The sequence below is a fragment of the Trachymyrmex cornetzi genome, unplaced genomic scaffold (genome assembly GCF_001594075.2).
Source record: "Trachymyrmex cornetzi isolate Tcor2-1 unplaced genomic scaffold, Tcor1.1 scaffold579, whole genome shotgun sequence".
NCBI classification, from domain to species: domain Eukaryota; kingdom Metazoa; phylum Arthropoda; class Insecta; order Hymenoptera; family Formicidae; genus Trachymyrmex; species Trachymyrmex cornetzi.
In genome coordinates, this window is record NW_017299892.1 from 2,923,659 (window position 1) to 2,939,147 (window position 15,489).

At 35.7% G+C, this 15,489-nt stretch overlaps 1 protein-coding gene across 2 annotated transcripts in view; it reads left to right on the forward strand.

Annotated features, from left to right (window-relative positions):
* LOC108766358 (uncharacterized) overlaps positions 1 to 15,016 on the forward strand; it is a 65,079-nt gene extending 50,063 nt beyond the window's left edge. Inside the window, exons 2-7 of one of the 2 annotated variants that reach the window (XM_018515608.1) lie at positions 11,221 to 11,282; positions 11,724 to 11,931; positions 12,021 to 12,186; positions 12,708 to 12,980; positions 13,909 to 14,315; positions 14,706 to 15,016. In XM_018515608.1, the coding sequence (XP_018371110.1) occupies positions 11,726 to 11,931; positions 12,021 to 12,186; positions 12,708 to 12,980; positions 13,909 to 14,315; positions 14,706 to 14,853 (1,200 nt within the window). In that variant the 5' untranslated portion in view covers positions 11,221 to 11,282; positions 11,724 to 11,725 and the 3' untranslated portion in view covers positions 14,854 to 15,016. Of the gene's footprint in view, positions 1 to 11,014; positions 11,283 to 11,723; positions 11,932 to 12,020; positions 12,187 to 12,707; positions 12,981 to 13,908; positions 14,316 to 14,705 lie in introns of those variants that run through there. The other variant, XM_018515607.1, reaches the window with a different exon arrangement.
* The last annotated feature ends 473 nt before the right edge of the window (positions 15,017 to 15,489 follow it).

The window sequence follows — 15,489 nt, forward strand, 5'->3', positions numbered from 1 at the left end:
TTCAAACATCCTACTCTTATAGAAGTTATCTTAAAAATATTATAGTTTTCTTGAAAAATATCTTGACAAAATTTCCCATAGATTTCCATTAACGATATGTACGTCGTATATATAAAATGAGTTAACAACTCAAACAGATCATATATGCATCTATTACAGTTTATGATAAAGGAAAGAATAATGCAAGAAGCAACTGTACAGTTTTACGACGTCTAACTTGCCATAATATAACTTTTCACACAAATGCATCGAGCGTAAAAACATACATCTAAAATACATATAAAATTACAATTTGTCGATTTCAATAGAGTCACATCATTTGTCTTACATAAATTAATTCTCCTCGTCGTTTCCATATTTAAAAAGCAGAATCATTAATAAATAAATATACTTTATCGATTTTATATTTTGTTACATTCTAGCGTAACAATATGAAATATCCGGTAAATAAGTTAAAATATCATAATTCGCAAAATTGAAACATCGAGTGTGTTGTCACTTTCTCGAGTTTCAATTATATTACGTAAAACAATTAATCTGCATAACTATGTACGTAGGGAGTAACGAGCAAGCCTGATGGATTAATTTCACAGTGTCGCGGTAACAGAGAAGCAAATCAACGAGCATGAGTACGCGTATGTGTTTGAAAAGGAAAAAAATAGAGGCACGCATTGCCGCGTATACCAGTCGCGAGAGACCCATTTCGAAGAAGCAACAGTGAGCCGGCGGCCGTGAGCTTTGACCCGGTGACCCGGAGTGCGTGGGTTGCGCGGGGGACTTGACGAGAGGGTGGCGCAGGGAGGGAGAACAGGAGGGAGGGTGGTCTTTCTCCTCTCCATGCAGGATGGAATCGATACCTGCCTCCCCTACCAGCCCAACCAACCACCCCTACAGCCCCACACAGCGTCCATCACCCTCCGCTGCTCACCTTCTCGTTCGAGCAGACGGCAGGCCAACCGACCAGCCAGCCGACCGTTGGGGGCTGCGGCTGGAGGAAGTCGAGGAAATAAAAGCAGAGCACCGCGCCGCGTTGCGCTATGTCGACTAACAGCCGCAGCAAACTCTGCCTGCTCTGTATAGCACACCTGCGGCACCGTCACCCTTTTAGTCAAAAGGGTGCAAGTCCCGCAGCCCGCTTGCTTTCGGAGTTGCTTGCTCGCAACATCGCGCGAAGATATTCAATATATGTGTATATATAGGCCTGGTTTACATCGTGCGCTTAGTCCACGGCCTATACAATAGGCGTCTTTGTTTTATCTACAGGGTTAAACAAGGACACCTATCATAAGGTCGCTGACTAAACGCACGATGTAATCGTAGCCGTAATCACACATTTGATGTACACAGTAAGGTGACTCTACTAATTAACTACGCAAATAGATTGATACTAATAAATAAACATACTTTTACAACGAAAATGTGCGATTAAAGTACCATATCTGAATCATAAGGAAAGAGTACATGTGTACATTTTAAAAAATGATGATTTGATCGAAAGCAGAGATTATATAATTTTTTTATGCGTTGGATGTAAGTATTTAATAATTTCTATAATATATAATTTTTATTTACAATTCTTATTAATATAATTTTATAAACATAACATTTTAATTAATAATTAGCTTTACTTCAAAACGAGTATATGTTCTTTTAAAAAGCTGATAGCCTTATGTGAAATCAATTTAGAAACGTAATCTTCTTCGAAATCTTCTTCGAAATGCTCAGTTTTGACAGACTGACGATTCTAATAATCGCGTTTAACAAAAAACTTCACAAATTATTATAGTAATATATCAAGTAATGCGATTCCGATATAATATTTTCTATGACACACATATCATCTATAATACTTTCAGCAAAGAAATGAGAAATGAATAGCGATTGAGGATGATTGATATTTATCTCTAGCTTCGAGTAAAGTCCATCTGTTAGTCTTAGTTAAATTTATGTGTTAAATTCTCAACAAAACTTACATTACAAGATTTGTTTATGTGTATATACTCTCAAGTTAATTTAGTTCGGCATATGATAATAAATGGCTCCGAAATAACATTTATCACCATCAAGATGCGCGATATCAAGCTCTGAATAATCGTTATCCCGTGAAGCCGCCTCTTTCGGAGATCGTGGCTGCGCCCGTCTCTCACGCGCAGACCACGCGTAATAATTAATTAATTTCCTCGTTATTCGGTTATCGATCGAACGCTTTGCACGCAGTGGCGCATGTAAGAAAATCCGTTGACCGAATTTATCTCATTCCAGCGCTCAAAATGGAAATGAAATGCAAATATTAACACACCGACCAGCGGACGGCGATAGGACTGTTTCAGTCGTTTCAGAGAGAAAACGTGATTCCATGATCCGAAAGGTCTTGCATTTAATTGATTTTTTAATCAGCAACGATGCTAATAACCGAGATAAAATCAACATTATGGCGTTGATAAAAGGAACGTAGATCGGTTCGGTTGAAGGCAGAGTCAGGAAAAATATAATCAAATAAATGACTAGGTACTATATGTATATGATTACGCGATAAGTAATTAACAGTCGTAATTAACGAAGGTTATAATATAATAAATGAGAAACTTTATGATATAATAATTGGAGACCTTTTTTACAAATAAAAGAGGACAGTTGTTTGAAAACGATCATATTTATAGAACGGATCATACAGTAATTAATTTCTTTATTAAAGCACGAAAGGAATTATACGTGTATTCCTTCACCACTGATTCTGTGTGTCCAAGCATCTTTAACTGCGTTATTCATTGCTTTAATATTTCTGTGAACTTTAGATATAAAGGCCCGATATCAACGAATGTAATAAGAGTCTTTCTTAAGAAAGATCGGGGAATCAGGAATGCTCAATTACATGACGCCATATATCAGAGATGTTGACTCCCCGATGGGCTCCACGTGCGCGAAATGGTACCTTAGTTAGGCGGTAACACCTGCCTAGAATGGCGTTATAAGCAAGTTAAATCGATCTTCGATTTCGTTACACCTGCCACCTCAATCCTCAATCGCCCTTTTTGACAAACACTATATTCGCGAGCGGTAATATCATAAGAAAATCTTTCATGTTACAAACTGAAATAAATTTGAAAATATTGATAGATAATTTTTTCGAATTCTTTTTCTTTTTTTTATCTTATAATTGGTACAGGATGTCTCAGACCCTATATACGCACCATTCGCTAGTGGTAGATCGAAGTCATTTTGAGACGAAAATTCTAATACCAAATATCGAGGCTATAATAATTTTTTAATTATAAGCATTTAAAGTTAGCGAATCATATCGCGTATTTAAGTGTAATATTTTGTTGGCATTTCATTAGTATAATCGTAATAAATCTGATTTTTAAAAAATAAAAATGTGCAAGTTTACAATTAGTTGAATGTAATATACAATATGATATATTTCTTGTCATATGTAGATCAAAAGAAGAAACATTTAATCGCTCGATCTTTTTTTTTTTTTGTAATGATTCATTAGATGACAGATCGCGGAAATGTTTGCGTGTTTCACCTGTCACAATTTCCCAAACTGGGTTAGCCAATGTGCATACTAGGCCAAGAAACTGCTCTGATCGAAATCGCATTGCTGCAGTATCTCGTCTTGGAGATTGAAGGGAAGAGAGATATTTTCACTGCGGACTCAAACGTTTAAGAACACATCTTTGGCCAAGGAATTCGTGAATACAAAATAGGGAAGTGCACTGACGACTGAATATGCTCGAGCACAGGATAGGTAAGAAAGGAAGAGGGTTTCGAGGATGCTGCCTACAACAGTATATTACTTTCGGTCGATGCACATTTATCGTTGATGATACATTGGTTCGTATGTTTCGGTCAATAATACAATTTAAATAAACTGTGCGAATAATTGATAATCTATATTTCAAGATAGTCTTTAGAAATTCAATTAAATTATTCCTTCGCCCCTTTAACTCTTCGTACGTCATTGATGGCGGTGGAATAATTAATATTCAATTATTGCACGCTATTGCTGCAATAATAGCATAATACATAAGGTAGTAGTTAACATTACGTAAGAGTAGTAAAATTATATTATTATTTTTATTATTATTATTAAACATTGTTCATTAAACATCTTTAGGTGTATTTTTTAATATAAATTTAAACATAAATAAAACCCCCAAAAAGAAACTAAAAATATATTACGCTTTACAATGTAAATAAAAATGAGAATTAATAGTAGAATTTCAAGTAATACAAGTGTCGATAACAAATATAGTAATTATAAATATTAAAAATAGTAATGTTAATTATACGTTAAGAGCTATCCTCAAAAGATATTATAAACTCACTGATTAAGAGCTTATTTCTGATCAGCTTGTGTTACCAATTGTAAAATTGGATTTTAATGATTCCCGACACAAGAGTTCTTTCCATCGAGCACAATGGATATTACAACGTTATCCAGTACTCGGCTAGTTTCAGGTGAACTGGGCTGAGCTTGAGCTGGCGGAATGGTTTATCGATTCCAACCCTTGTCCTCTTTATCCTTTATTTTCTTTATCTTCGTCATGCACACACGCAGTGCGCTGCCCGAAGTCACAGTCGGTTTATGTTCGAATTAACAATCCGTGTTTTATCATCTTCGCTCTTAAATCTTTTCCATTGTACGATAGATTGCGTCACAATTCGCATAACTGTGAAAAATTATCGTTTTCCTTCAAAAGATTGACTACCTCTAATTCGATACAACATCAATTTTATACTATTCCGATTTGATTTCGGATGATTTTTATGTGCAAATATCTGTCTAAATGTCTTCGATTTGTGTATGATTATAAAATTCATATCTTTACTTGGAAAGCTCCAAAAACGACTGGATTTTTATTTATTCGCACAAATTTACGCCCCCCGTATTGAATATCGTCATTGACTCGGTTCTCGTAGCAAGTTCGTTTGATTTATGATTTCGTATTTCAGAATATCGTTATACATTTCGACTTGGCCGAGGTGGACGTTACGTTAAAGGTGTCGCGCGTTTCGCTCGAACGAAGCTCGCTTTGGCAGGGTGGTTTATTGATTCTGTCCCTTTTCCTCTTTACTCCCTGCCCTTTACCCGTTTTGCACGCGCTTTGCACATAACCCAGAGTTACGAGATCGCTGACGTACTCGTTACCGAATTTTCGCTCATCGACCCCAGCTATTCGATGTTTCCAAGAGAACAATCATTGGAATTCCGATGATTCTTTCGAGAATGCATATTGCTAGTTGCGTAACGGTTGCAAATCTTTAAAAGTCTTTTTCTAAATTAATAAATCTATTCTTTTTAGCTAAATTTTCTATGTATGTTCTCTTTTCATCTTTCTTGTTCTAAAACGTGAGTGTGCTTCATTTCAACTTATTACTTTGTAAAAATATATATTTCTATGTTTCGGTAGATTTATAATTTTTTTATTTGTTATTAAAAATATTATTTAAAACTTAGGATCTGAATTCTATTTCTAACATGCTGATATTGCAATTTTTAACAGAAGGTAAAATTGTGAACATTGCGCGAAGTAATCTTCGTAGGAATAATAGAATAATACGACACGAGAATGTTCTGCATTTCTGAATAAGTCACAATTAACGGGGAGAATAATTTGTGATAATTCTTTGTTCCTGATGGCTCTCGATTCCCTAGTGGCGATAATCTCTGCAACATGGCATCCAGCTAATTGGAATGGTCTTTCAAGCGCGATTAGTACTTTAAATGTGACAATTTATTTTAATATACTGTGACAAAAAATACGACAAGTAAAACATTGAATCTATTAAAGTTTAAAATCACTTTTGTTTAAATCTATGATAAATCTTTTACGTTATTTTTCATAACTCTTTTATAAACTAATAAAGACTAATCATTCCAAGATATATAATAGTAAAAAGTATCTGTGAATGAAAGATTATCATTTTAACGCTATAAGATATAGAATTTTAAGAGCTTAAGATAAACTTGAGTATTTTTTGTTGATATCGCATAATTTGCTCAAAGGGAAACTCAGGATTACTTGAATTTTTGGAGATATTTACGAATCCTTGAAGCTGATTTAACTGATTTTTGAGAAATTAGCAATTTTGTTTTCATGGGACGAAGAAATCACGAACAAAACAAATCTACCGATTTGATTCTTGATTCTTCATCCCTTTTTTCAGTTTCAATATTCAAATATTTCAAATGGTCCTGCATACGTCGTTAGTCGAGTGATTTTAGTAAAGATCATAATCCGCGAGGCAATAGTGAAATCGGCGAAACGATCTGGCATTCAACAGGCCTCGAACCAGTGACCCAAATCCATGGCACTTCGAGACGTACGTTTTTCTAGAATCGGATTATCGACTATGTTCCGCCAATGTTCATGTAATTCTTTCGCTTATTTTAGTGCTACAAAAAAGACATCGCGTACTTCTCTACTGACAGAATATCGTGGAATGTCGAATAGAATAGACGCAGTTTGATATATATTATATTAGTATATACGTTAATATCGGCACTCAAATATTTCCAAAGCAATACGATAAAATGGGATGTATGAGAATATATAGATAATGCAACAATAATGTTAAGTCATTAACTACCAAATTTACCAAACAGAATTATAGCAAAGCTGCTATAAGATAGCGCAACATGTTTATATGTATATCATAATAAACTTTGTTATAAAACGTTCTTCTCAATTTAATATAACATGTTCTTTATGTGCTTAGAGAATGCCACGCACGTATTACAGTATAATCTTGTTGGTTTTAGTCACACGAAGATTATAATTAAATATTTTTAATTTTTGTAAATTGTATTTATATGTAATCATATTATATAATCTGTATCTGTCTATCCAAGTTGTATGTTGCTATACATACAGCTTACATGATTGATACAGCCGATAATTTAAAATTTCGATAAATCTCCTAATGAAAAAGTTTACTTTCGAGATATGAACGGATTACGATAAGCTATGCTGCTACGTATTAAAGTTTAAATGCGAGATTAGCAATGAATTTACACAATATATTAACACAATATATTAAAATAAATTCAGAATTATGTAATGCATAATATGCATATTGGAATCCTCCATTTTCACATATTTCTTTATATTGAAACAAAACTTCTTTTAGTACTTATAAATTATAGCTTATATTTCTATATAGGATTATTTAAAAAAAAATATTAATTTTTAATAAGGGATACTTTTACTTATAAATTTTATATTGTCTAAAAGCATCGCGAACGAGAGTCTTACGCGCCGTGACTGTGAAATCGCTGAAACGAAGTTAACCCAAATCCATACATATCGTAACGGTGTTTTCGAGGAATCGAATTATCGGACGACCCATTTTCGCCCACTGTCGCGCCACTCCTTTTTGACCGTTTGCCGACGTGGAAATGATAACACATGCCTGCCGGGCATCAAAGAGAAAAAAATGGTGTTTGCCGAATGTCGATAAGACTTGCCCTTCGTTTCACGAACGGAAAAACATCGTCTCTCGACGCGTTTTCCACGTCGTGGTATTTACGCGTTGGCGTAGCGCAAACTTTTGCGAATATTTAAAAAGTTATCTGTTCATCCCATAACTTCCTCACCTGGACCGAGTTTTCGGACGTCGATACACCTCGGACGTCGTGAGCATCCGCGCATTCTCGCAAAAGTTAGACGTGGTGTAAATTTGCGTTTCAGAAAGTTTTCTTCACACTACACAAGTCTCGGAGAGACCTCTTGGCACGCAGCTGCCTAAAAAGTTGCCATTTTTCGAGCAAGATTTTATTCAACGAACTAAATAAAAATTTATACAAATATAATACAATCTAATTTTATAGATGAATATACTTAAGTGTTTAAAATAATTGATTTTTTAGAATATTGCTTTTAAGACTAAAAGTTTCAAGACTATTCAACATTAAAAAATTTATAGAGAGATAGCACATTATGTTCTGAAAATATACTAAAAAGGTCACGTCTGATATTCGTATGATATTCCTACGTCCGCAGCAACATTGTTCGCAGTATATCCTCAGAATATCGAGATGAATTTCGAAAATTTTCCTTAAGAGTGTGTAAGAAATATCTATTAAAAATAATGTTCTTCGCTAACAGAATATTATTTTTAATAGATATTTTTTACGCACTCTTAAGAATAAGAATTTCATCTCGATATTCGGAGGATATACTGCGAACAATGTTGCTGCGGACACAGAAATATCGTACAAATATCAGACGTAACCTTTTTAGTATATTCTCAGAATATAATGTGCTATCTGGGTACACACATATCAGTATAAATAGAATTCACAGATATATCATAATTGAAAAAAGATATATTTAAATCAACGTTCGAGAGGAGAGAACTCTCCAATCTTTCTTTGAGACAAAAATCGGAGAAGCTGCCTTTATTTTCACCGCACTTTTTAAATGAGACTTAAGTAGTTTCTCATAACATTTAATTTTCAATACAATTAGATGACGGACACGTATAGAATTCTTTAGAGATATCTCTGCTTCACTGAATAAACTGATAACTGCGTTGACTTACGACTAAAGGAAGGCAAAATGATCCTCAATTGTTTATAGGCTGATTCGCTTTAGCTGACGTTAACACGAAAAGACGAGGAGAGGTACGAAAGGCACAGATTACTCTACTTCCTTTGAGGAAACGTTGCCAAAGAACGAAGACCGATCTGTACGTTTGACTTCAACAGAACGCAGCCGTTTGATTATACTACGCCCGTCTAATATTATACCTTCTCTATTCCGGCAGACTCTCAGGCTACATTGTACGCAAATTTAATGCCGCGTAATAGCACATGCGCGCAGCAGAATCTACTTCGCTAATCCCCTTCAAAATTTCATCGGTGGTGTTATATGTAAGCCGCACGACGCGATCGTTAGAACGCATAACGGGTACGCGTAAGTCGGATATCCTCAATCGCTTGTTATGCACGAACTGCCGATGCAGTTGTGCTGAAGATATGATGTAATACTGATTCTCGCGTTTCTACTGTATACGCCATAGCATTACGAGAATTACTCGGAAAATAGCTCTACTTACTGGATTAAAAATTAAAATGCGTGAATTATGAAAAGATTACACTACGCGTATCTACGGCACGTAAATTACATGAATATTCTTTCAGAAATGAAATATAAAATGATAAAAAATACATAGGTTCTTCAAAAGATGAATCTACAATGAAGTGCTATTTCATTTTCATCTTGTTCTTTATGTTATGAATGACTTAGCGAGTGGTTCTCTCGTCAGGTTCCACTTTTATATCAATTTTTCTCGGTAATAAAAAAAAATATCAAAGAAAATTATTCATCAAGCGATCAAGTTTTAATATTAAATACTTCTTTTAAGTAGTTCTTGAGAATTAAAATATTTATCAAGGAATAGATTTATATTTTAAGAATGGATTACCAAAATATCTAATGAAAAAGGAAATTAATATTAACCACATATGATTTTTCTCGACATTTTCTCATAAAAGACAATATATATAATAACTTTACATGTTATTCTGAAGATTCATGAAGTGGCTTGTTGAAATATTTTAATTAAAATATGAAGTAACAATTAATAGAAAGACTAAAAGGAAATGTGTGCGTGTGCGCGCGCTAATTCTAGAAAGTTTTAATGGAAATAATACCTTTATGATAATTTTACATTAATTTTGCATAAGACTCTTCCCTTCTATTGTCCTATACGCTAAACAGTAAATAGCTCTCGTTACGTGGTGAGAATTCTGTAGATGGAAACCCTCTGGGGGATTTACCGCGCCGTTAATTTTACGGGGTACGGCTGGTGAGAGCACATGGAACAACCTTCTCGAACGTGGAGCATCCACAGGTTGTCGTCTGACCTAATCTGACCTAACCCAAGTGATTAAGGACGTTGAATCAATGGAGAGAAGACGAGGAAATTTCAAGGACGATATATCTTCTATTAAATTGTTATCCTTTTATTAAATCATTAGCTTTCTAAACAAAAAAGCTTGTTAAATTCCATCGAAGCAAAATGTTCAGTGAAATGTAAAAACCTGATATTTCTCCCAGTAATCTGAAATATTGGATTCAGCAAATAAATAGAAAATTTTTCGGTCATCGAACAGATTGTCAGTTCAATACTGTCGTATGAGTTTGAAACGTACCAACGAAATAAGCTTTTCACAAAACTGAAATGTCTTCTAATATTTTTTGTAATACCAGTTTCTCGTGTATAAAAATATTTTAATTGTAAATAATTTATAAATTTTTCTTAATGTTGATGTAAAAATATGAGAGAACAAATAGTTTTATGAGATATAATTGTGTTGCAAAATTGACCAATACCTAATTGATGCGCAGTTCTATATATCGCTGATATTTTCTGAGCGCAGACAATGATATTAGACTGACGTTTGAAAAATTTATTTATTTCATATTTATTTACTCTATATCTACACAGATGTCGCTATTTACTTTCTCGAAATATTAAAATTACTGGGCTTACACAACACGTTAAATTCGTCTCTTACGATCCCTTTTAGAATCTTGTCTTGCTCGTCCGTGACTCATCTGTGATCATAAAAATTGGAAATAATTGTAGTAAAGGGTTTTGTCAATTATAGAAATTGCTGTCCAGCTTTCTCAACAATATACTAGCGTCTCAATAATGGCAGAATCAATTATATTTCAAAGATAATAGCTTTTTTCATTATTTTTCTGTTCGTTTTGGCAAAACGTTCAGCTTTTGATCCTCGTAAACCAAAACTCTGAAAAGCTTAACAACAAAACGAATAACAACATTCCAGAACAAATTTTGGTCTTGATAAATTGTTGTTGTACGCTTCGTTGCTCCTAACCATTGGAGGTAGGCTCGCAAAGGTGGAATCAATACGTGAACCTACAACCATCTCTACTTACACAATGCTAACCGGCCAAGCCCGAGAGCAGTGTGTATATACCTCGTACCTCTCATTTTCTCCGTCGCGATATACTGTTGCTCAATGATTGTGGCCCTCTCCTTGTGTGTGTTCCTCTTTAAACCCCTCTTTTCTCCCTTTCCATTACTAAATCCTCCGCATGTGTCCCCACTCTTATTTACGCCGATTTTCTTTGCCTAGTATTTTCTCTCTTTTTTGTTCACGTACTTTCATGATAATGCAAAATCCTGCCGGATGAATGCCAGCTCCTCTTTTGACGGCGCGCCTTCATTCTGTTCCAGGAAATTCAGCGCCGTCACTCCATTTTCGAGCCCAGTCAGCACACGTTGGCCGACACAGTTCGGTAAACAAATGCTCTCGATGTGATTTATAGCTTATGCACTTTCCTCTCCTTGAAATACTTACAAGTAGTTTAGTTCCTTCAAATGTGATTGTACTTCCTTTCCATTTTGTTCTTTTTTTATTATAGAAATTGTCGCCTCTATTAGATTTGTATTCACAATTTATTTAAATCGGTAAATTAAGTTAAATTAATAAACAAATTATACCTTTTATGTCTATATTTTACTCTTGATGATAAACACGTTACTGCCCGTTTTACAGAAAGTCTCTTACAAGTTTCAAGACTTATTATCTTTTTGCAAACAATTTATAGACATCTCGCATTCAACTCAAACACAATTTGCAGAGTATCAGCATTCAGCTCAAATCCGCAAACCTATATATATTTCTCTTTCTCTTTTTTTGCACACGTATAACGATAGCGAATTTATTTGATTCGCAGGAATGGGGAGTGTCGGCAGCAACGTGACAGGGACGACGACGACAGATCCAACGACGTTCCTGCCAGATGCAACTCCGACACTAAGCGAACGTGAACAGGTCAAAATCGAATTTTACAAAACGTACGATGTCATGACAGGGGTACGGATCGCCGCGACCCTTGGTGGCTTTTTCAGCTTAATGGTGTTGCTGGTAGTTTACAAGAGCAGGTAATTTGAAGAACGTTTAAACGAGTAATTTTAAGAATGTTCGCGCCGTCATTAAAATGCAATTAAAATATGGTTGATATATTTATCAGATGCAAAGCGAGTAAACAACTGGAAGATCCAACTTTGACTGCAGCGGCAGCAGCGGCGGTCGCGGAAGCCGAAGCTGAGGAACGCGCCCTCGCCGCTGCTCTCGAAGCGATCGCCAGGTTACCACCTAGGCTGGGTCGTGGTCCGAGAAGATCATTATGCGTCGAGGTATAGCAGCTTAAATACTTTTATTTAAATAATTAACAAATATACCTACACACAACTCTAAAATGAAATACATTCTTCTAAAAGTGAAATGTATCATTAGAGTTAAAATATTAACAAAATTGTAAATATTCTACTTTTGTCGAAAAATTAAATGATGCATTTGAAATTTATGTGTTTTCTTCAATCTCTAAAATTACAAAGTAGTAAAGATATCGATATTCCTTACTGAATTATAACAATTTTTATTTAATAACAAATATATCGTAATTAAAAAAAATCATCGAGAAAATTTATGTGTTGAAACATCACTATTGATTGGATTGTACAGTTTTCAAGTAGTAAAGTTTTACACTTTTTCGACAGAACATAAAAATGTTGGACCGATGCCATGCCATTTCAGAAAGTGCTCTCTAGTTTACAGAGTGGCGTTCAGAGAATGCTCTCTAGTTCACCGAGTGGTTTTTAATTTGTAATTTGTCCGTTCGCCAAGCACTTGTAATTGATAGAAATATTTACGTCAGATGGACCAGTCTCATTCACCCGTGGTGGCACCTCGCTTCGCCTCAGTCGGTGGATACGACTCCCTACTGGCACCGCCAATCAGGCAACCGAGGTTGGCTCCCCCGGTCGATCACAGAAGATGTAGCTCGGTCACCTGTAGCAGCACTGGAAGCAGTTATCTGGAACGAAGGGGTTCAGCCATGGTAATGCCGTGCCTTCCACCTCCTCCATCCTACCCGCGTCACGCCGCCTACGATGAGCCATGGGATTTATATTACCCTATTGATATCCAGGTATATATACTCGATATTTGCAATTTTATGTCTTTCGAAATGATTCCTTTTTAATTCTTTTCAATAGTCGACATTGAAAATTAAATTGCTCTGAGCCTATTTTTATTTAGAATCTTTATTCTATAATATTTTAAATAAAATTGTCAAAATCTTAGATATTAATACTTCTTTTTCTCTTTCTTACGTTAGGCCTCTGGCCTGTGTTATACCTCTCTCATATGCTTGTGGTTGTGCACACTAATTATTCAATAATTGTCACAAGCATATGAGACCTTCAGTTTTAATGCCGGTTCCAAACGGTGGATTTTTCGAGAGGTGTTTCCGTGAGCAAGGATACTCTCGGGAGATAGCCGGCTTTTTCCGAGAGGAGACATGAGTAAATATTTTGGTTCCTTTACCAGGAGCCAAGACCTCTGGGTCCTGATGACCAGTGCGCTGTCTGCCATGTCATGTTCGCGATCTAGATAATGTATGCCTTCCAACAAGCGACACAAGTACAACACAGTGATCATATCACCCTTGTTTAACATTGACAAACAACAAGGATACAATGACATACTGTGTCATCTGTGTTGCTTGTTGGAAGGCACACAATGATACGATTATCTATATTATTATAATTCTATTATAACACTAATACTTTACTATTCCACTTTAGAATATAATTTAGCTCACCTGCTACAAATGATAAATAAAAATGAATTATGGCTCCTGCACACTGGATGCGGAAATACTTGTCGTACGACAAAATGCAACACAATAACCAATGAACATGTTAGGAGCTGTAAGCTTATTGGATATCGCGTCAAATTTTGCCGCGCGGCAAGCGTTTTCGCATCCAATGTGCAGAAGCCATTAAGTCACGTTTAGTGCTAAAAAATATCACCAAATATTATTCATTTATTGAAAATTTCTATAATCTAATCAGGTCATACAGCCAACTCCGGATTTATCGCCATGCGGAAGCGAAGTCGGTCTTTATGCCGGTGCAGTCGGCAGCCTTATGGCGGCGTCATCGGGCAAAAGAGCACCGTTGGCATCGATGGGTAGCGTAGATCCTCCCGATCCAGATACCAGGTCGCTCGGTTCCGATTCCGTCTTTCTGAAGAACGAGGACGAGGAGCAGTGCATCGATACTGAGGACGAGGTCTCGGGTTTTTCTACAGACTCGGATGCGCCTGGGCCAAGCTGTCGGCGGTTCCTACGGGTGCCTTCTAGGAAAAAACGGATCCCCGAGAAATGGGACGGATGTGCGGGCTGCGTGCCCAGGCGACGGGCCGGTAGTAAACCCTGCCAAGAATGTTTGACCATCAGTGCCGCCGTCGAAACCTCCAGGTAAATTCCTATTACGAATTTACACGAAAAAGAAAATGTTGCTGTCACAATGAGAGACTGTATGGCTGCGAGTTTAAAGCGAAAAACCTTTGTTATCATAACTAACAATATAATAACAAACATGTGTAAATGTTAATAATCATAAAAATATCAGACATTTCAATTTACTTAAAATTTTTTTAATGGTACAATGGATAGAACAAAATAACTGTAAAAAGAATATTTTTTCTTCCAAAAAACATCATCAAAGAACTGGATTATTATATTACTTGTTATAAATGTTTACATATTTAAGCACTTGTATCTGCGCTTTTCTCTTTTTTCCTATAATTATATATTAAAATACACTCGTCTTCTTTTCTACTTTAATTAATAAACTTTTGATAATAGGTCGCAACCAGCCTCAACGACAACCAGTAGCAGTCAGAGTAGCGTGGGATCTCCACCGTGTTCACCGCCGATCGAGCTAAGGCACAGACCACCACCAACGCCATTACCATCAATCCCGCCAATATGGTCCCAAGAAACGCTCTTTTAGAATGCATCTTTCGTAGTGAGCATGCCCTTCGACCTGTTTTTATCGAGATACGAAGCTAAATTCAGAATGTCGATATCTGAGGAAATCATTTGCTCAAAAGTTGAACATTATCTAATCTTTAACCGTCTTGTACTTTTAGAAAGCAACCTCTTTTTTTTCTTGAATCTTGTCGTCGTTAAAACTCCAGATATAATGTACATGAATTTGGAGATTCAATTGTTATATCGATCAGTGAATTCAACTACAATTCACGAATGCAACAATTATCGTATGGAATTGTTATAAAACCATTTAAAAAAATCTAAATTTGGATATAACGAAATTAAAAAAAAACAAAATAAAATTACGTATATTGGATACCATACTTAATCTTTAAAAATGGCAAGAATGAAGAAAAAAGCTACATAAAGGACAAAAGTTAACCGATGAAGGGAAAAGAAGAAAAGAGAAGAATATACGAGACATAGAAAAAGAAGGATGGAAAGCATTTTCCGAGCGCGCGAGGAAATATCGGAGATTTTCGATATTACGGCGGTGACTTCTGTCCCGGAACCGGAGCAAACCCATCTTAAGGTAGTCCAAATCGAAGGCATTTTACGTGGATTGTATGGTACACTCCATAGCAAGTACGAAACC